At 40.6% G+C, this 21,127-nt stretch overlaps 1 protein-coding gene across 8 annotated transcripts in view; it reads right to left on the minus strand.

Annotated features, from left to right (window-relative positions):
• LOC140489417 (CCR4-NOT transcription complex subunit 3-like) overlaps positions 1 to 21,127 on the minus strand; it is an 86,564-nt gene that overhangs the window by 15,303 nt on the left and 50,134 nt on the right. For 5 of the 8 annotated variants that reach the window (XM_072588951.1, XM_072588953.1, XM_072588954.1 and 2 more), the window contains 10 exons: positions 19,189 to 19,317; positions 17,463 to 17,507; positions 17,281 to 17,349; positions 15,144 to 15,363; positions 13,738 to 13,880; positions 12,903 to 12,956; positions 10,783 to 10,955; positions 4,170 to 4,312; positions 3,620 to 3,728; positions 2,824 to 2,980 (listed from right to left, as the gene is read on the minus strand). In XM_072588951.1, coding sequence (XP_072445052.1) covers positions 2,824 to 2,980; positions 3,620 to 3,728; positions 4,170 to 4,312; positions 10,783 to 10,955; positions 12,903 to 12,956; positions 13,738 to 13,880; positions 15,144 to 15,363; positions 17,281 to 17,349; positions 17,463 to 17,507; positions 19,189 to 19,317 — 1,242 coding nt within the window. The remainder of the gene's footprint in view (positions 1 to 2,823; positions 2,981 to 3,619; positions 3,729 to 4,169; positions 4,313 to 10,782; positions 10,956 to 12,902; positions 12,957 to 13,737; positions 13,881 to 15,143; positions 15,364 to 17,280; positions 17,350 to 17,462; positions 17,508 to 19,188; positions 19,318 to 21,127) is intronic. The other 3 variants (XM_072588955.1, XM_072588947.1, XM_072588950.1) reach the window with 2 other exon arrangements.

Raw genomic sequence — 21,127 nt, forward strand, 5'->3', positions numbered from 1 at the left:
TGCATTAATGGGCCAAGAGGAGATACGACTGGCTCTGGTTAACATTTAGACATTGAGAATACCCTTTTCAGAGCAACTACAAAGAAATATAATCAAACAAAGAGACTAAATATTGTTCTTTTTCCAAATCAGTTAACTTGCACCAGACAGGATCTTTAGGTGTAAGAAGTGCCCCTTTAGTGGTGACTATAGATATTTAACTTTTCCCTCATATTCCATTTCTTCTCATTTGTTGGAAGCAGGTTGCATAAGATGCATTCCAGGTTTTACCATCTGAGGCAGATTGATTTTTAGATGGAAAAGTTAAATGTTCAATTGCATGAATAATCCAAGACAAAAAGTAGCAAACAGACTTCACTTCTAGACAAAAGGGTCCAAAGCATTTTGGACATTTTCCTTCTTGTAAGGTGGCCTCTCCAGCAGACCACAACTGCTCTCTGCCCTAGTGATTACCACAACTTCGCTGGCCGTAGACAACATACATTACAAAATTAACCTTCTGTGCACTTTTCTCCAATTCAGGGCCACCCCACGGGATCAAACTTGCTGAAAATTTGACAGGGAATTAAGCCAAGCGCACCAGATTAACATGAGACCTTATGTCCAAAACATCTTTATACATTTTTCATGCTCTAAACATTACTGAAAGCTGTTGGAAAACCATAAAAAGAACTTTACTCATTAAAATTAAAGCCTTCTTTGATGACAGGCTGAGTACCATGATCTATAGGTACAATGACAGAGATACAGGATTGAATCTTGCCCGAAGGCATTAATTTAAATCCAAGCAGTTGCTGAGACAAAGTCTGGAATCTTCATTGATTCAGTCTTCCAGCTCCTTCCCCACCAACAGCAGTATTACAGGTGTGCCCTGTGTGCACTCAGGTAATTAAGAGCCAATACATCATCATAAAAAATAACAATGTCATTAACCACACATTAAGCAAAAGCACACAGCTAGTCTTTTAAATATCAAATTGAGTAGATCATGTACCATGCTGCTTCAACACCCTAGAATGTGAAATCCCAATGCAATTGCAAATCTGAATTATCCCATCTCTAAAAACAATTAGAGTGTAACTTGTGCAAAATGGAGACAGCTTACAATACTGCATTGACACAGCCCAATTTTCCCAATTCTGTTTGGAGTTCCAAAACCAGTTGCACCATGACAAGCGCGTGACATAACCTTGATATTAACATATATACTCTAGGATTCTGACAAGGCAGTGAATTAAAAAACCATAAACAATATCACTATTCAATAAAGAGAGATAGAAAGCAGGAAACTATAGTCAATTTTGTCTAAAATGTCAATGGGAAATTGTTAGAATCCATCATTAAGGATATAGTTGCAGGACAAATCAAAATACAAATTAGGTGGAGTTATTATCAATTTTAAAATTCAATTCAAATTCTTTGGTGTAAAATGCAGGGTGGATAAAAGGTATAATCTGGATTTCTAAGTGCTGTTCAATATGACAGTGTAAATAACTCACTGAATTGATATTAGCATGGACTGAAGATTGGCTACCAAAGTCAGCATAAATTGATTTTCAGCTTGGCAAACCAATGTAGTATTGAGGGCTAATTAAACTACATTAATAATGCAGATGGAAGAGCAGACTATACTGTAGTTAAACTTGATGCAAAGGTAGAGAGGAAAAATCAAACATGAGGAGGATACAAAGAGTCAAAAGGGACTTAGATTGGATAAACAGTCAAACAATGACATGAAAGAGAATTCAAGCTTGACCACTTTGGCACGAAGACTAGTAAAGCAGAATATTTAAATGGAGAGCCACTGCAGAATGCTGTAGTAGAGAAACTAGAGTACCCGTGAACAAGAGCAACAAAAAAAAGGTTAGCAAGTATTAGGAATAGAAAACAATTTTATTGCAAAGACAGATTATAGAAAGTAGGAAGTAGAAAGTCTTACTATAGCTGCATAGGGCACTGGCAAGATTGTATGTAGAGGATGTGTACAGTTCTGGTCTCCTTATTTAAGAAGGGATATACTTATTTTGGAAGCAGTTCTGGAAAAGGTTCAATAGGCTGATCCCTAGGATGAAGGAATTGTCTTGTCTTGTAAGGAAAAGGCTGAGGCCATCAGGCAGAAGTGGGTACTGCAGATGCTGGAGATTAGTCAATGTTAGAGTGATGCTGGAAAAGCACAGCAGGCCAGGCAGCATCCAAGGAGTAGAAAATTGACGTTTCGGGCAAAAGCCCTTCCTGATGAAGGGCCTTCGCCCAAAACGTCGATTTTCCTGCTCCTCAGATGCTGCCTGACCTGCTGTGCTTTTCCAGCATCACTCTAACCTTGAGGCCATAATCAGTTGAACCATGATCTTGATTGTGGAGCAGGCTTACTGGGTTAAATTACCTATCTCTGCTCCTATGTGTTACTTGGGAAACAATAAAAAAATCAGCACTAGGATTGCTGAATAAAGGATGTTGCAAGGTAGATTAAATTCAATGGAGTTCAAGACCAGTGTTCCAGCTAAAGTTTTTTCCCTTCTGTGCAGACCTCCAAGGTCCATGCACAGCATGGAAATCAATGCTGCAAATGGAGTTGGCACACATTACCATGTGCTGACAGTGACACAGCTTAGATGGTAGCATGATGGCTACCACTTTCATACATTTATAACTGATATAAACCAGATGAGAATGCTATTCCACAAAGAAACCCAGGTATAACAAAAATAGGCTTCCCCTTGAATGAATTAGGAAGACAGTACATCTGCTTGAGCTTTGTAGCTTTTGCAAGAAAAAAATAAGTTGTGAAATGTCTTCACCTGGCCCATCTCATTTTGTGCTTACCTTTAGATCCTGGGAGACAAAAGGTAAGGGACCATTCATCAGGGCTTGTGTTGGTTTAAGATCAGAGAAGTTTGAGGCTTGAGTGTTGACTTGACTGGCTGCAAGCACAGGGATGATGTTTGTTGTGCTGGCTACAGATACACTGACTGGTTCTTTCCTGCATGACACACAGTTAAAGCTAGCATTCATAAATTAGAAAAACTTTAATGAAAGCACACGAACATTCGTATTCACTAACCTACATTAACTGATCACCTCAATCAACCAACAGCATCACGGATAACTATGCCTCATTTGCTTTACATACAAAGGCAGCCACAAATTCAGCAAAACTAAAAGCAATACCTTAATACATGTTTTTGTAAGTTTGCTCTCCATATACAAACAGTACATTTACTATCTCACCCTAACAACTGAGCAGTTTGCAAGATCAATTTAGAAAGAATCAGTCACCCAGTGTGCAAATTGGGTCACAAGACGACCTAGAGGGGCAAGTGAAACAGCTTTAAAAGGTCATTAAATTTTAGGCAGAAGTTGCGATGGATTTGGTTTCACAATTCAATCGAATTGAATCACACTGGGGTTTCTGACTTTCAAGCTCTTGGATATCAAACTACAGCAAAACCTCTGCTTTCTTTGGTCAGTTTCTAAAGACTAGCATAATTAGATCAGGATGGTGTGAAGATGATGGGGAGAACAGTATCAGAGAAGTGATTGAAGCAGTGAGCTCACTGTGTTACTGCATCAGTGCTGTAGTAAACAGCAAATTATTGAAGAACAAGCTTGCAGTACTCACACATTATTCTGTATTGGAGTCGAACCAGTTGGTTGGCTGTTTGTACTGGAAGGAAGACTGTAATTGTTCTGATGTTCCACACTGTTCTCAGCAACCACTGCACTATAACCTGAATTTAAAAAAAAGGAATTCAATTCAAGCATCACCCCAGACAATAGGTACAGCAGTCACATCCTAAATAGTATATATTCAGGAAATACTAAAAGACCTTATAGGTTCAACATGCTCCAAATAACATACCTCAGCCCAAACTTCAGAAGAAAACTCCTCTCTGAACCTGTGTCACTAACTCATTACCTCCCCAAGTGAGGCAGTCAATTTTGTGCCAATTAGGGTCAGTTGTGTTGTGGCTTGAGACTGTTTTAAATTGATTTGATGTGGGACTCATCAGAAGAGACTTTTAGCCTATCAGACAAGATTGGATCCAGAGGGGGAAAGGTTAATGCAATGGACAATGCCAATCAATTTTACACCGTTAAGGCTAGCAGGAAACACTGATAATGGATATTTAACACATTAAACAACTGCAGTGACAGCAGGCATTACGTACTTGCAGTTCCATTTTGCTGCTTGTTAGTGGGAATAGGCACAGCATTGGCAGGTCTTGACTGGAATGAGCTGGTGGTATTGATTGTGGTGGTTCCTGCTGCCACAGCTGCTGCATATGCAGAAGCTGAATTTGTTCCTTGTGTCCTGCAAAGGAGAAAAAAACCATCAATAACTGTTGCCTCAAATTACTGAATTAAATTGAAAGAGTGATTCTTAGCAACCTATTGTTCAAGCAGGCTGATTTTCTGATGCTACCTACCTAGTCTATCCTATTTGCACAATGCATTCCCTGCTATCTGAGTAAACCAGTGAACTGTTCTCTGCCTTGCTCCAGTGCCATAGGTAATGAATTTTGGCTTCAAATTGTTTTCTTAAAAGAATGCTTCCAACCATATCTACTTCTTGGAGATTGCCTGAGTCATCACCTTCTACAGGAACAAAAGGTGATCACTCAGCTCCTCATAGTTGTGCCACGTTCAATGAGATATTGTGCCTCTATCTTTGCTCAGATGGAGCAGGGAGGTGATAGCCTAGTGGTATCAATCCAAAGATCCAAGCTCTGGAAACCCAGGTTCAAATCCTGCCCCTTGGAAGTAATAATAAAAATTTGGAATTAAGAGTTTAACGATGACCATGAAATCATTGCCGATTGTTTAAAACCAGCTGGCTCACTAATGCCCTTCTGCTGTCATACCTAAGTCTGGCCTACATGACTCCAGACCACAGCAATAGCGCTGACTCTCAACTACCCTCTTGGCAATTAGGGATGGGTAATAAATGCTGGCCTAGCCAGCAACTCCATAATGCACAACCCTTAAAAATTCTAAAAATGTTAAAGATCTCAGATCTGAAGGTTTTCAATTAAATACTTTCTAACCACACCCAACCTTAACAGCAAAACTTTCTAGATTTCATGGAGCTTTTGAGGGAAATGCTGAACCACTTGGACCTAATTAAGGTTACACTGCCTTGACTACAAGAACTAAGTTGTCAGTGTTTGCTCACAGCTCAACACTCCAACTCTGGGGAAACAGCCTGCATTTTAAAAAAATGTAAAATTGTTTAAAGCATGAAATTATAACAGCGTCAAACTTCAAATTTCAGCATCAGGTCCTCAAATTGTATCTCAAGTTTCAGGAAGCTTACAAATACACAATACTGTTAAATCTCAAACATTTACATCCTTCTCATCAGGAGACGGTCTCACTATTTTCTTCTTGATTGGAATCAAAGCGTAATTCAAGATTAAGAATTACTGCAATGAAAACCTCATACACAGAGGGAGATCACAGGTGTGGGGCTGGAAGAAAGGGTGTCAGGATAAGGTCATAGAGGATCAAACCTGGATCATTTTGGAGCAGAGTCCAAACAACCTTAAAGAAAATTAATGTAAATGTGCCTTATGTCCCACTAATTAATCTAGAACACCAAACAGCTATTTTATACTCAACTCTTAGGACATCAGGGCATCTAACCACTCCCAAGGAGGACAAACAACACTATGCAATTCATTCCTTTCTCAGATCTCTGCACATTTAATTCACTGTAGGAAGGTGGGCTTGGAAGCTTTCTGAAAACACTGGCCTGTACAAATCCAGAAGGTAAATAGAGTGATCACCCCCCAAATCAATGAAAACGCTTTTCACCTCAGGACATCCTTTTATCATCAGAGCTGCCATTTAATGCTGAATAATTGCAGACTCTGCTGTAGACCCACTTATAATACATTGTCCTGGTCAGGAGTTTAGAGTGGACTAAATTCCTAAGGAACTGGGTCAAATGCTCAAACATGTTTCAAATTGCATGGCTCATTTGTGCTTGTTACAAATGACACACATGCAGAGATTCAATTGCTGCATCAACCTTGTGCCTTTTGAAATACCCAGGTTAGGAAGTCTATAGTTTTCCATTGCTTTATCTACGGCAACCACTGCCTCTCAGTTGACTTGCCAAATAATCAGTTCCATTTTCTCAAGGCATATAAATTGCTATTGCTTGAAATTCTGCATTTTTCCTGTTTATTCCAGTTAAGTGCAAGATGAAAAATTTCAGCATAATTCACTTCACTTAAGACAATCACAGATAGAGGGAAAGACTACAATAATTTATCTGGACTGGATTCTGAACCCAAGTACCAGAGAATAAAGAGAAATGTTGGTGAATGCAAGCCACACTTCAGGATTCACTTTGCAGATGAAGCTGACAATCCAGTGCATACTGAGGAAATCCTGGGCAATCAGGTGTATCATCTTTCAGGCCTCATCTCCAAAACAGCCCCATACCCAGCAAAATACTTCGAAATCCAGTTAACATTATATAGACAAGTGCATCAGTTCCTTTACATAAATAGCAGAAATGAGTGTGCTTATTAAAATTGTAATATCATTTGAAGGAAAAGCTAGTCAAAGTACCAAAAGAACACAAATGTACAAGATCGTTAACAACTGACTCAGATTACACAGAAGTTAATGTGGAAATTTCCACATGGAGTACACAAAACAGTGCTCCTTCAGTACTGCACCGGAATTCAACTTTAGAACAATACAAGCCCTTTGGCCTTCAATATTGTGCCGAATTTTGAACCTTAAGGTCAGACCAACCATTTATTGTACTACATTTCGTAAGCCTATCCAAGAGTCGCTTAAATGTCCTTAATGTCTCTGACTACACCAGCAGTGCATTCCATGCACCTACCACGATGTAAATGACCTACCTCTGATACCTCCCCTAACCTTCCTCCAATCACCTTAAAATTATGTCCCTAATGATAGACATTTTCATTATGTGAAAAAGTCTTGGCTATCCACTCTATGAAGTCACTGCTCATCCTTTCTTTAAGCCACACCCTCCAATCCAGGCAGCCTCCTGGTAAATCTTTTCTGCACCCTCTCTCAAGCTCCCACATTCTTCCAATGAGGCGACCAGAACTGAACAGTATTCCAAGTGTGCTCTAATCAGGGATCTATAGAGCTGCAGCAAACCTCACTGCTCTTAAACTCAGTTCCCCTGCTAATGAAAGCTAATACACCATATGCTTTCTTAACCCTTTCAACTTGAGTGGCAAGTTTAAAGGGTTAAGGACATGGATCCCAAGATCCCTCTGATCCTCCACACTGCCAAGAATCCTGCCTTTACCCCTGTATTCTGCATTCAAATTCAGCCTTCCAAAGTGAATGACTTCACACTTTTCCAGGTTGAATGCCATCTGCCACTTCTCAGCCTAGTTCTGCATCCTGTCAAGGTCCCGTTGCAAACTGTAACAACCCTCCACACTATCCACAACTCACCAGCGTTCATGTCACCAAACTTACTAAATCACCTTTCCACTTCCTCATCCAAGTCCTTCATAAAAAAATCACAGAGCAGAGGTCCCAAAACCAATCCCTATGGAACACCACTGGTCACCAAACTCCAGGCTGAACACTTTTCATCTATCACCACCCTATTTTCGATGGGCCAGCCAATTCTGTATCCAGACAGCAGCCTTCCTTGGGGAACCATATCAAACACCTTGCTATAATACACTACACCACATCTACTGCTCTACCTTCAATGAGCTTTGTCACTTTCTCAAAGAATTAGGTTTGAGGGGCTTGACCTGCCCTTCTCAAGCTATCAAACTATGATTTTCCAAATAAACATAAATCCGGTCCCTCAATCCTCTCCAAAACTTTGCCCACCATTGACATAAGACTGACTGGTCCGTAATTTCCAGGATTATCCCCATTAAGGAATAACATTTGCTACTCTCCAATCATCTGGCACTACTCCAGTGGACAGTGAGGATACAAAAAAAAAAATCAGCAAAGGTGCAGCAATCTCTTCCCTCACTTCCTGAAGTAACCCTTCTGCTCCAAAGGGATTTATTTATCCTTATGTTTTCAGCACACCCTTCTTCCTATGTTTAAGCGTATCAGTCTGTTTCATGCTGTCCTCAAACTCAAGGTCCCTTGAGAGAATACTGAAACAAAGTATTCATTAAGGTCCTCCCCTACTCTCTGACTGCAGACGCAAGTTCCCTCCACTATCCATACCCTCACTCTGGCCAGCTCTTGTTCCTCATGTGGAGAATGCCTTCAGTTTTCCTTAATCCTACCCACCAAGGCATTTTCATGCCGCCTTCTAGCTCTCCAAGCTCCATTCTTCAGTTCTTTCCTGGCTACCTTGTAACCCTCAAGTTCTGTCTGATCATTACCTCCTCAACCTTAAGTAAGCTTCCTTCTTGAGTAGAAGTTCCACATCCTTGTCACCCAAGGTTCTTTCAACCGACCACCCCTTCCTTGCCTCAGTGGGACAAACCTGTCCAGCACTATCAGCAAGTGCTTCCTAAACAACCTTCACATTTCTGTTGTGCTTTTCCCTGAGAATATCTGTTCCCAATTCAGGCAGCCCAGTTCCTGCCTAATAGTGAAATCCCCCCTCCCCAGATTAAATACTTTCCCACACCATCTGCAACTATCCCACTCCATGAGTATTGTAAAAGGTCATGGAGTTGTGATCACTATCACAAAATGCTCTCCCACAGATCAGACACCTGGCATGGTTCATTGCCCAGCACAAAATCCAATATGGACTCCCTTCTAATAAGCTCATCTATATATTATATCAGGAACCCTTCCTGGACATACCTATCAAAAATTGTCCCAAAGTGTTTGAACTGAGTAAGTTCCAATCAACTTTAAAGTCACCCATGACAACAACCCTGTTACATCTGCACCTTTCCAAAATCTGCTCCTCTGTCTGTTGCTATTAGAGGGCCTGTAGAAAATTCCCAATAAAGTGACTGATTTCCTGTTTCGGACTTCCACCCACACTGACTCTGTAGACAAACCCTCCTCACCAACCTCCCTTTCTGCAGCTGTGATGCGATCCTGATTAGCAAAGCCATTCCTCCACCCCTACCAGGCTTTTGATGTTTCAAAAGGTGAACATCCAACAACCATACCTGCCTCGATGATACCCAAGTCTCCATAATGACCACATAGTTCCAAGTCCTGATCCACGCTCTCAGGAGTTAGTCACCCTTATTCCTCTCACTTCTTGCATTAAAATAGACACATTTCAACCCATCACACTGACAACCCTTGCCCTATCAAGGGCCTATCCCTCCTCACAGGGACTCTGCACGCTGTATCTCACTGTTTGCTACCTACTCCATCTGATCCGTAGCTCAGGCTCCCAACCCCCTGCCAATCTAGTTTAAACTCTCCCAAAGAGCTCCAGCAAACCGCCCACCTAGGATATTTGTGTCCCTCCAGTTCAGGTGCAACCTGTCCTTCTTTTACAGGTCCCACCTTCCACAGAAGGTACTCCAATGATCCAAATACGAAGCCCTCCCTCCTACACCAGCCTGCAACCACGTGTTTACCTGTACTCACGCTCTATTCTCAGCCCCAATAGCTTGTGGAACTGATAGCAATCCTGAGATTACTTCTCTTCATCTTACAACCTAACTCCCTATATTGTCCACCTCCCTTTCCCTACCTATGTCATTGGTACTGATGTGTACCACAAATTCTGGCTGCTATCCACCCCCTCAAGAATCCTGTAGACTCGACTGGAGACATTCCTGACTCTGGCACCCAGGAGCCTTGCTCACGATCACAGAATTTCCTGTCTTCTCCTCTCACGATTGAATGCACTATCACAATTGCTCTCCTATTCTTCTCCCCTTCTCTTCTGAGAGACAGAGCCAGGCTCAGCACCAGAAATCTGGCTGCTGTGGCTTTCCCCTGTTAGGTCACGCCCAACAGTATCCAAAACTGTATACTTATTAGTGCAGGAGCCCCTAAGGCTGTTCCCTTCAATATCTGCCTATTCCGTTTCACTCTCCAAAGTCACCCAGCTACCTTTATCCTGCAACTTAGTTGTGACAACCTCCCTGTAACCCCCTTAGCCTCCCGAATGATCCAAGTTCATCCAGCTCCAGCTCCCTAGTGCAGTCTGTGAGGAGCTGGGGTTAGGTGCACTTCTTGCAGACGAAGTCAGTAGGGACACTAGTGGTGACCCTCACCATCGACATCCTGCAAGAGGAGCAGGCAAATGCCCTCGGCTCCATCTCTTCTGCTCTAAATTGCCAAGAGTTATTGAATAAATGAAAAACAAAAAAAGTCTTACCTCATTAACCCTCCACACAGTATTTTTTTGTTTAGAGGTGAGGATAGGTGGGAAACACTACACGTACAGCATCTTGGGTTTAGCCACAGCCCAAACATCTGTTCACATGCCCAGCAATTCCCATATCTGTGTATTCTACTGTTGAGCCTTCGCTCCACCTATTCACAAAGTATGTATTTAGAGGAAGGTTTACCTCCCAGCAGCTCCTTCAGATTCTAGACAGGCACAACAGTGAGGTTGGAATTTGACCTTTTGACTGATGCAAAAAAAATACTATCGACTGACTGAAGCAGGGTTTGACCAGAACTACCAAGTACACCTTTCACTTTAATACAATGAAAAGGCAAATTCTCCAATGGACACAAAGTATGATACTGATGTGGTGTCCTTCTTCACTTATTAAAGCTAAGTTAAAGAATAAGACACTTTAAAAAGGTGTTAAAAGTAGCGTCGATTTCTAAAGGACAATACTGGGACAGGACAATGCCTGCACTTACAGAGAATAGGTCTTGCTAGATTGCAGCAGCTTGTTTCCCCCATTGCTGGATCCATTCGAGGGCAGGGTCGGTGTTTTTGTGCTGTTCAACCCCTGCGCACTCTGGGAAATAGAAATGGATGGAGGGAGATTGTTACCATGGTGAGTCTTGCTGCCAAGAACCTTTGCAGGAGACTGAGGATGGAAAAAAAAAGCAAGTATAAATACAATGCAAGTGTGAGAAATTTTTACCCGATGGCAAACTTTTCCCCTTACGATAGTCTTTTCTCACTTTTCCCTGCCACTGCACTTGTTTAAAAACTTAATTTTTTCACCTCCCAGTTCTGATATAACATCAAAATAAAACATTAATTCTTTCTCTCTTTATAAATGCTGCCTGACAGGTTGAGTGCTTCCAGCACGTGCTCTTATGTCGGATTCCCAGCATCCACAATATTTTTAAGGCAGACTTTACTACATAATTAAAAACTGGGAAATAGTGAAGCTCATGAGTTGTCTATGCTATATGATGAGAAAGATATAGCAAGGCTCAATGATCATTGCAGTTCCTCAGAGCAGGGGGAATTTCAGCTGCATCTCAAAGTCACAATGGGAGAGGTATTCAGACATTCTAATTTAAAATGCTTCAGTGCAAATTCTGAGCATTAACCTGCTACTTGAAGGAGACAGAAAATGGACAGTGAAATAAAAATAGGAAGTGCTGGAGAAACCCAGGAGGTCTGGAAGCACCTGTGGAGAGAGAAGCAAGAATTAAAATGTTAAGTCCGAGATGAAGCTTTGGAGAAGAATGAGGCAGATTAGACTTGAAACATGAACTATTTCCCTCTCCACAGATAGAGTCAGACCTACTACTCTCTATTTCCTTGGGTGTTTGGCATTCCAATACACTGCATTTTCTAATAAAAGCAAAGTGAATGCTTTCTCAGAGACAAAAGGAACTAAAAGGACAAACTGCTCTTGGATGCATCTCGTCTCCTAGTAGCCACTTAAGGTATGCTACAGGCAAAGATTTGATCCCTGCCTGGATTCTAAAGACAAATAGCGGCTGGCGAAATTTAAAAACACAATTACCGTCAAATCTAGTTGTGATGGGGCAGGGGATTTGGAATATAAATAGTGGACCATTTGACACCTCAAACCTGCCCTGCTATTCAACATGACTGATTCATGCAAGGTCTCAATTCCTCTCATACCAGCTGACAGCCCTCAACCCCCGATATTTCAAAAACCTATCGACTCCTCTAATCTCAAAAGCTCTCTGGGGTAGGGAATTTCAGACATTCAAGAGCCTCAAACTGCTTTGCAATTCAGTTTTAACTGAGTGCCTTGTTGAGTAACTATGTCCCTTAGTTCACGACTCCACCACGAACAGAAAAATCTCAACATTTACCTCATCAAGCTGCCCCAGAATTTTGCACATTTCAATTAAGATCCACTTCATTCTTTTAAAAAGATGAATAAAGGCCTAGCTGGTTTTAACTGTTCTTGATAAGTCAACCCCTTTTTCCCCAAGGAATCTCTTCTGAACTGCCTCCAATGCCAGTACATCCTTAATCTGGGGATCAAAACTGCACAGTCCTCCAGATGCAGCCTCATCAGCACCCTGTAAAGTTGTAACAAGTCCGCCCAGTTTTACGCTTCAACCCAAACAATCACATATATAATTACAGCTTGTACTGTGTATTACAAAGTCCTATGGGAAGGTGATAGTCTCTTGGTATTATCGCTGGATTGTTAATTGGGAGACCCAGGAATGTCCGAGAGACGTTGGTTTAAATCTTGCCAATGCAGATAGTCATATCTGACTTCTTTTAAATTGGAATTATGAGTCTGAAACAAATTGGAAAACCCCATCTAGTTCACTAGTGTCCTTCAGAGAAAGAAAGTGCCATCCTTCCTGGTCTGGACTAAATGTGCTAGTAACGTGGTTGATTAACTGCCCTCTAGGATGGGCAAATAATGCTGGCAGAGCCAGCCATATTGTCATCCCGTGAATGAGTAAATCGAATCCAATGACTTTTCTTCCTCCGGAATAGCTGCAGTCATTACACAAGATAGAACTTTGTTATAAAGAACGCATGTGAAAGATGTGCAAATTACTTGCTTGAAAAGCAAACTGACCAAGCTCATTTCGCTGTCTGACCTACTCCGCTTGCGTTCATCTTCATGATTTTCCTGTGAAAGAAGCATTTCAAAGTTAGCACTGGTAAAAATTTCAACAACACAATGATTCTTTGGATTAACATACTCCCTTCATACAGAACACAGTAGGAAACACTTAAGTTCCATCCATATTCCGTTGGGAATTAGATTGTCTCAAACAATAGAGGCATAATGGGGTTCAAAATAACTGCACCAGTTGAACTGTGCCAAATTTTCTAGATTTTCCAATGTTGGCCAAAGGCCATGAGTTAATAAAAGCAGACTTGCCAGTGACAAACCTAATCAAATGACCAAACACCCAATGTTCAGACACAAAGTACTCTCTACAGATTAGGTTCTGGTAGCACACTGCTGCCTGTAGGCTGGGACAGCCCAGCAAACACCATCTAGGGGAGTGCTGGAAATAAAATCCTGCTCCAAATGTAGTAGCTCAATTCTAAATCGAAGTAATTTGGACATGCATCATAACATTGAAAAATCAGTATCTAACCAGCATCTTACATAGGACAAATAAGCAAGGCTGATTACTTCATTGGCAATATAGCATCATTGACTAGCAACAATTAAAAAAAATTTTTCCTCTGCCCAACTATGATCCACAGAGGAGTGGTGGTGGGGGGTGGGGGGTGATGATGCATGTAGTGCACATTAACATAAATTACTGTCGGACCTTCACAGCCACTTCCTACTTAGATACTTCTCTTTCCAGACTGAGTGGGGTAGATGTCAGTATGTCTCTAATGTGAACATGGAAGCAGAAAGTTGACATTTATCACAAAGCACAGTTACTCACCACAGACTGATTGGCTGGACTGAGCGGGACAGGAGAACTTGAGGTTGTAGAGGTGGGAGTGCTGTTACACTGGTTAAAAAGTTCATCTTCCACATTGCTGTTACTATTGCTTGCTGGTGACGTTGCCATTATTGAGGTTTGTGCTGGAAAAATGGAATGAGACCCATTACAACCAGCATATAATTGCTCAGGTTCAAATGCATCCACGAAGCATAGTAGTCTTACTGAGACATAATAGGAAGGAGTATGCCCCTCCTTACTCAGTGTTAACAGGCCTACTGGCCTAACACTCAACACACCTTTTAGTTACCACCTGACACTCCCTCCAAGCCATATACCAATTTAGGTATTCTAAGGCAAACTAGTTACTTAATTGTTTTCCCTGATTGGTAAGCATGACTCAGCTGTAATGATTAAAATGGCTGGCTTGTCAGTGACACTGTACAGCAGCCAATCAGCCTACACGATTTTTCTCAAGTCAAACCTACCAATTCAGAATCTTGTTACATCATACATTGTGCTCAGGCTTTGGTAGTTTAGATGCTTCTTTGTCCTTCTAAATCCCAACTTTGGTTTACTGCACTTTACAAATCTAACTTGTGCTCATCATTATGCCTTTAAACTTCTCAATTAATTATTCCAAACAGCTGCCAATCATTTGCTAATCATGTTAGTGAACATTTGTTAATTAGAAATGACTAATTCCCATTAATATCCAGTCCAGTCAACCACTCCATTCAAATTACTCAGTAATTAATACTTTATTTGTACCACATCTGCTCTTATTCGAAAGAGAAATTACTAAACTTTTCAAGAGAACACCTTGCACTCTCCATGTCTAGCTACGACATCTGTGAATCCCTTGAACTTCTTTTACTTTGCTCTTTACTCCACCTGCACTCATTAATGGGGATGACTAGTCATAGACTATCACCGTAGCATTACTTTTATTGAAATATTGATCTATTTGTATTTACTTACAATACAATGAACTGCCAGCCTACAAGCTATGACCAACCTGAGTCACCATAATCAGTGGGCTTATAGCTTCTATAACTTAATATGAGCCTTGGAACTCACCGATTATCCTTTGTTATTCATTCTAAACAGCTTGTTACCAGCTCCACCAACAAGGAGTACTTCTTGACAGCTTTACATGACACAAAGAGTATAAGACATACCAAATCTTTAAAATAAAAATTCTGAGGGAATAATCTCCAACTCAGACAAGTCCAAACTGAACAGGTAGAAACCCAAGCTGTAGATCTTCTTCTAAATACAGGCACACAGTCCGCACATGTCTGCTTTAGCCAGTAAAGGTCACCTCCCATTGGTCAGCTTAGAGCAGCTCTGCCATTGGTTGGAGGCATGCCACCTGACATGCAGCAAAATGTGAATACTCTTACCTATCTCCTCAAGATCAAGATCATCGTATAAAAATTCATTTTCTTTAAAGTCCGGGTCCTGAGAAGAATCGACATAGTATTCAACATCATCTTTGATCTTCTTAATCTGGTCCACTTCTATCGTGCTGTTGTCTAACATGCGCAGCAGAGTTTCCAGCATTTTAATGTGATACCTGTGCCTCTCGATGTGTTGCTTCAATTCTTCTAACCTGTCTTGTTTCTGCAGAAAGATTTCCATGGGTTAAATAATGGGCTAAGCAATCAGTTCAGATTTAGAAAATCACACTTGAAAAAAACTACATTATTATTTCAAGATTAGTGGATGTTTACACACTTTGTCTCAGTAATAAGATAAACTATCAAAATATAATTAGTCCATGGATTGCAATTCATATCACATCAACAATGTATTTCTCCGACTTTTCTTGTTCTCTCAGCCATTGCTTTTGGAGTGTTGTTACTGTGGTTTTCTCAGCAGAAGCCACAGCTAGATTATACAAAACCAGGTCCCATAAAGGGCAGCAAGACGAATGGTTGGTTAATCTGTTTTGGAGATGTTAGTTGAAGCATGGATTCTGGTCAGGTCACTGGAAAAAATATCTACTCTTCTTCAAAACTGTGCCATAGAATATTAGATATCTTTCCGAATAGGGAAGTGCTGACTCAGTTCAATGTTTTGTCTAAGATACTGCACAACTGACACTCCAGTGCTCCATGGTACTGCAATATAGTGCTAGCCTAGATTATGCACTTGACTTGAACCCACAACCTTCTGGCTTAAAGGTTAGGATGCCTCTGTCTGTGCCAAGCTGATACAGCCTAAAATCCACGACATATTTCTGCTTCACAGCGAGTTTCTGACAGCATCTCTGTGAACAACCCTCTGTTGCTTGGCTGATGTACCTTTAAAACTGGTATGACATACCAAATAGTATTTACAGCAATCACATTGCCGACCTAAAAGCTGTTTGAAAACATATTCATTAAAAGTATTGAAGTAAACAAGTCTTGTAAAGAAAGTTTTAAGGTTCTTTTAACAAAGGTTTAGACAATTGCTCTTACTAAAGCTAAAAAATGACTGCATTTATACAGCATTTTTTGCTGGAAAGAAACATTTTTTGGTGCTTCAGTGGCACAATCAGACAAAAACAAACATCATGAGTATTCAAGAAGAGACAAAAATTCCAAAGTGACAGGAAAAGACAAGGGGATTTGCTGGGCTAATTTTTACAGACAGCTGGTATGGACATTTTAGGCTGACTGTCCTTTCTATTTTAGATTTTATGAAATAGACGAGGAAATATTAGGAGGGTTAATGAAAGATTCATTCAAGAGAGTGACCTTAAAGGGAGTGAGAGATGAGAACTAAAGGAGTTTATAAAGAGAGAAGTCTCAAAGAATGAAAGGTTCATAAGAGCTTGAGGTAGGGGCAAGAGAGGAAAGGCTGTTGAGTTGGTGATGATTTCAGAGATTGGCAGGGGCAAGTATGGAAAGCTTTAGACATGAGTAACAAATTTAAAACTGAGGCACTGAAGTATTGGAAGCAGTAACACAGGGTCAATGAGTAATCAAAACTTGGTGAGGGATAACACATGAGCAGAAGGTTGTTGAATCATCTAGTTTTTGGACTGTGGAGAATGGAAGGCCAGGATTGGAAATAAAAAAAAGCTTTCAGTGTTAGATGAGCAATGTTACAAGGGTGGAGGTACTTAATTTTTGTGAGGAACAGAATTAAGTCAGAAGCTCAACTGCAGGTTGAATATTGTGCTAAGATTGTAAACAACCTGGTTCAGTTGAACAGAATGGACACCAAAGTTGTTAAAGGGAAGCGACAGCATTGTGACAGGGACTGAAGATAATGACTTCAGTCTCTTCAATGTTTAATGGGAGAAAACATGTCAACAATACATTTTTGTGACAACTGTGACTTGCTGAATAAACTAGAAAATACCCATAACTAATAACATGCAGTGTTAACAAGGTAAAGAAAACTGCAATCACAAAATGAAAACGCAGAAAGCCTGGTGTTATATTCAATAGGTGGTACCTTTGCACAGGGTATTGCAGGAGTGTGAAATACATCACAGGGTCTCTCACTAATGGTCGGCACATACTAAAGTATTTACTGAATTCCTACCTCTTTTTCACCTTTCTTTTTCCTTGTCACCGCAGACAAAGTTTCCATTTCACTTTCAAAAAGGTCAACCTGGGAGAAAAAGATGATTATCTTCACATATTTACATGGCATTACATGAGGCTCAAAAATAAGTTAACTGTGTTTAAAAGAAATTCAAAATTAAATTAGCCAAACTGACTCACCTGCATATTTAATGTGTCTATCGTATTCTGAAATGAAAGACAGATCTTGAAAAAACAGGTTTGCACAATTAATTAGAATCCCTCTCCAATTGTCAATATTTTACATATTTTACTCTCAGGACTGCTCATCAAAAAGCCTTGCAAGGCAAGCAGACCATACACTGATCTGCCATTTAGCTGTCAGTCAGTAGGGATATAATTACAACTCAGATGGGCCTAGTGGTGCAGTGGTCCCCAACTCAGAGCCAGGAGGCCCAGGATCAAATCCCACCCACTTCAGTGGTGTATCATAACATCTCCAGACTAGTTAATTAGAATATATTACCTATTTCTAGACCAGAAGATCTGGGTTCATGTCCCACCTGCCCTAGAGTGTGTCATTACATGTCCAAACCAGCCGGTTAACTTTAGCAGAGTGGTGCAGCAGGAGTGTGCTGAGTCCATAAGTCAGAGCTCAATAGATTCAAATCATCCTCTGATACTTACTGTCTCATAACTCCCAAAACAACATTTGCTGCCTTTGCCATTAATCTGATGTCACATGGCGTAATGATTAATGCATCTGATTTTGGGGTGGATTGTGATGTTATCAGAATATTGCAAATTTGGGTCCTGTTGTGATTTTTTTTGGTACTCTTGCAGTGGTCACGTCCCTATCTCGAAGACAGAAGGCCAGGTTCTAGTCCTACCTTTTTCAGGGGTGTCATTACATATCTGAACAGGTTGTTTAAAAACATTTATAACTGCAACATAGATGTGTCTTGTAGCACAGCAGCAGTGTCCTTACCTCAGGGCCAGAAGATCTGGTTCATGCCTCACCTGCCTATGTGCTATCGCATGTCTAAACAGGTTGATTAAAATAACTATAATTGTAAAATAACTATGATTGCAACAAAATCATAGGCAAAGCACTAAACCAACATCTCAATATACCAGCTAGTCATGAAATCAGTGAAATGGTTTATCAACTTTCAGGCTACCCTCTTCATTTCCAGTTTTGTGCAATCTGTTTTAAATTTGACATTTCTGTTGATCTATACTTTTTTATAATTCCGGCTAATTAGAAAGTAACATAATAACAATGTTGACATGGACCATTTAACTGTGAGTCAGCAAAACCCATCTAACATCTCCCCTGTGGACTCTGACTGATGGTTAGTTCATTACCACCTCCTTCATGCACACTCTGCTGGTCACTGTCCTCTGCAGCTGCACTTGTGGAAAGACAAGATGATAGTGATTCCACAGAGTAAAACTAGAAGTGAAGACTTCCTGAATGACAGCAGCAAAGAAACTGCCTCAGAGCTGAGTGTGTAGAGGCACTGCCGGCATCAGGTCTATGCATAAAAACATTTATGCAATACCATTAATTTGGTAAGTTATCTTAGGGCAAGGAGGAGGTAACAATGATGCCGAAGAAACTTGTACAAGAAAGAAAATACTAATAAAAGAAAACTGAGGATAAATAAAATCAAAATAACAGAAAATAAAGGAAGCAACCCCCAAAAACATAGAAAAAAAATTAACAAAAAGATGCAAATGAAGGAAAAGCAGCCAGAGAATCTAGTAGTGCTCCCAAAAACATAGGACTTCAAAGATGGCACACTGTTTTATTTTCGGCTCCAAGATGAGAGTACTGGGAGCAGCAGTGGACTTATTGAGCTGGGCTGAGCTGCATCAGCACTGGCCCACTGAAAAGCACCTGGACTACACTGGCATCACTCACCGTCAGCCATTGACAGATTTCTTCCTTTTCCTTCTGTGCGGGATCCACCTTCGTCGCTGATCCCAGCCCTTCTTTAGAATAGGCTTTGGTCTTCGTTTCTCTCTCCACTATCTTGAACCTTTCCATTTGCTTTATAGAGAAGATTTAAATACTTGAACCATAAATTGAGATATAGAAACCACACTCTTCATTCTTTACACTCTGCCTCATATCAGCTGACCAAGACAAACCACAGATTACTTGGCGACTGGCTGACGGAGTTATACTTGCAATGAAGTGGTGAGTTTTCCTCCTTTCACTCAATAATCTCAAAGCAATACAGAACAAGACCATGAGATCATAAGATGTAAGAACAGAAATAGACCATTCAACCCACTGAGTCTGCTCTGCCATACAATGAGATCATGGTTGATTTCATGATCCTCAACTCCACCTTCCCAACTTTTCCCCATTATTCTTGATTGTCTTATTGGCGAAAGAAATCTGAGTGACTCCTTATTCTGAGATTATGCCCTCTGGGCCTACACTCTCCCAAAAGAGCAAATAATCTCTCTGCATCTATTCTGTCAAGCCCCCTAAGAATCGTATATATTTCAATAAGGTCGCCTCTCATTTTTCTAAATGCCAATGAGAACAAGGCCAACTTATGCAACCTCTCCTCATAAGAAAATCCCCCATATCCAGGATCAACCTAGTTAACCTTCTCTGGATTCCTTCCAATGCTAATATATCTTCCCTTTGAATAAGGAGACCAACCAAACTCTCAATAGGTGAGGATAAGAGATTAGAGTGTCAGGATGACACCCAGCACTCAAACCTGGATATCACTCGTTGAGGGTGCAATGGAAATAAAAACCTGGACACAAATACATAAATTATCATTGCGGTAACGCATTAAACTCATCCTTCATTAAAACGTAAGCATTAAAGTACATGCAGAAATTAAAGAATTCCCCTTGTTAAGGCCAACTAAAATTCACATGTGATCATGTCTCACACATGCATCACTGCCATTAGTACTCAGCACCCATGTGTTTCTGGGCTTTTTCTCATACAGCTTCAGTGAGATCTACAACAAAACCATAGTTTCCCTGTTTCAGTTTGCATTTTTGACTTAAACTGACACTGTCCTTAACTAGGTCAGGCAGCATCCAAAGAGCAGGAGAATCGGGCTCATGCCCGAAAAGTTGATTCTCCTGCTCCTTGGATGCTACCTGCTGTGCTTTTCCAGCAACACACTTTCAGCTCTGATCTCCAGCATCTGCAGTCCTCACTTTCTCCTACTGTCCTTAACTAATACATTCCGTTCAGTGTACTTCATACGGAATGCAGGGACAAGTCCATGTGAATCTCCTGAGAACAGACAGGAAGTAGGGCTGAATAGAGTGGATTATTTAAAATCATTTGGTCCTACAGAACTTGATTACTGCAGAAACAAGACACATTGAAGTTTTTTGACTTCCAAAATTTGCAAACGTACCATAAAGGGGAAAACCAACATTTACACTGATTTGAGAAGAGATGCTGATTGAATAGTATTAAGTTCTACATTGTCCATGGCAAGTTCTTGACCAATCAGCATCCATTTGCCAACCAATAAGTAGTCTCCTCTCAATAAGCATAAACATTAGTTTTTCCCTTTAATGGTCCATTTTTGAATTGTCCTGATGAGTGCAAGTCAAAAAACTTCAACAAAATGTATCTTGGCTTAAGAGTGAAACTGTGTTAAATACTACAGTGCTGATTAGGCAGAAAATAGAGCTCAGGAAAAGAGATAATGAAGCGATGACACAAAATGATTCAATATCAGCGTAGCTAGTGGGACTAAAGGGAAGATATTCTTATGCAACAGCCAAAAAGCAAGGAAAAAAATTACAAAATTCAGCACAAAAGCAGACAGAAACCAGCAAATCTTCTGGTTGACGCTGTGCTCCAATCT

The sequence above is a fragment of the Chiloscyllium punctatum genome, chromosome 18 (assembly GCF_047496795.1).
Source record: "Chiloscyllium punctatum isolate Juve2018m chromosome 18, sChiPun1.3, whole genome shotgun sequence".
NCBI lineage: Eukaryota > Metazoa > Chordata > Chondrichthyes > Orectolobiformes > Hemiscylliidae > Chiloscyllium > Chiloscyllium punctatum.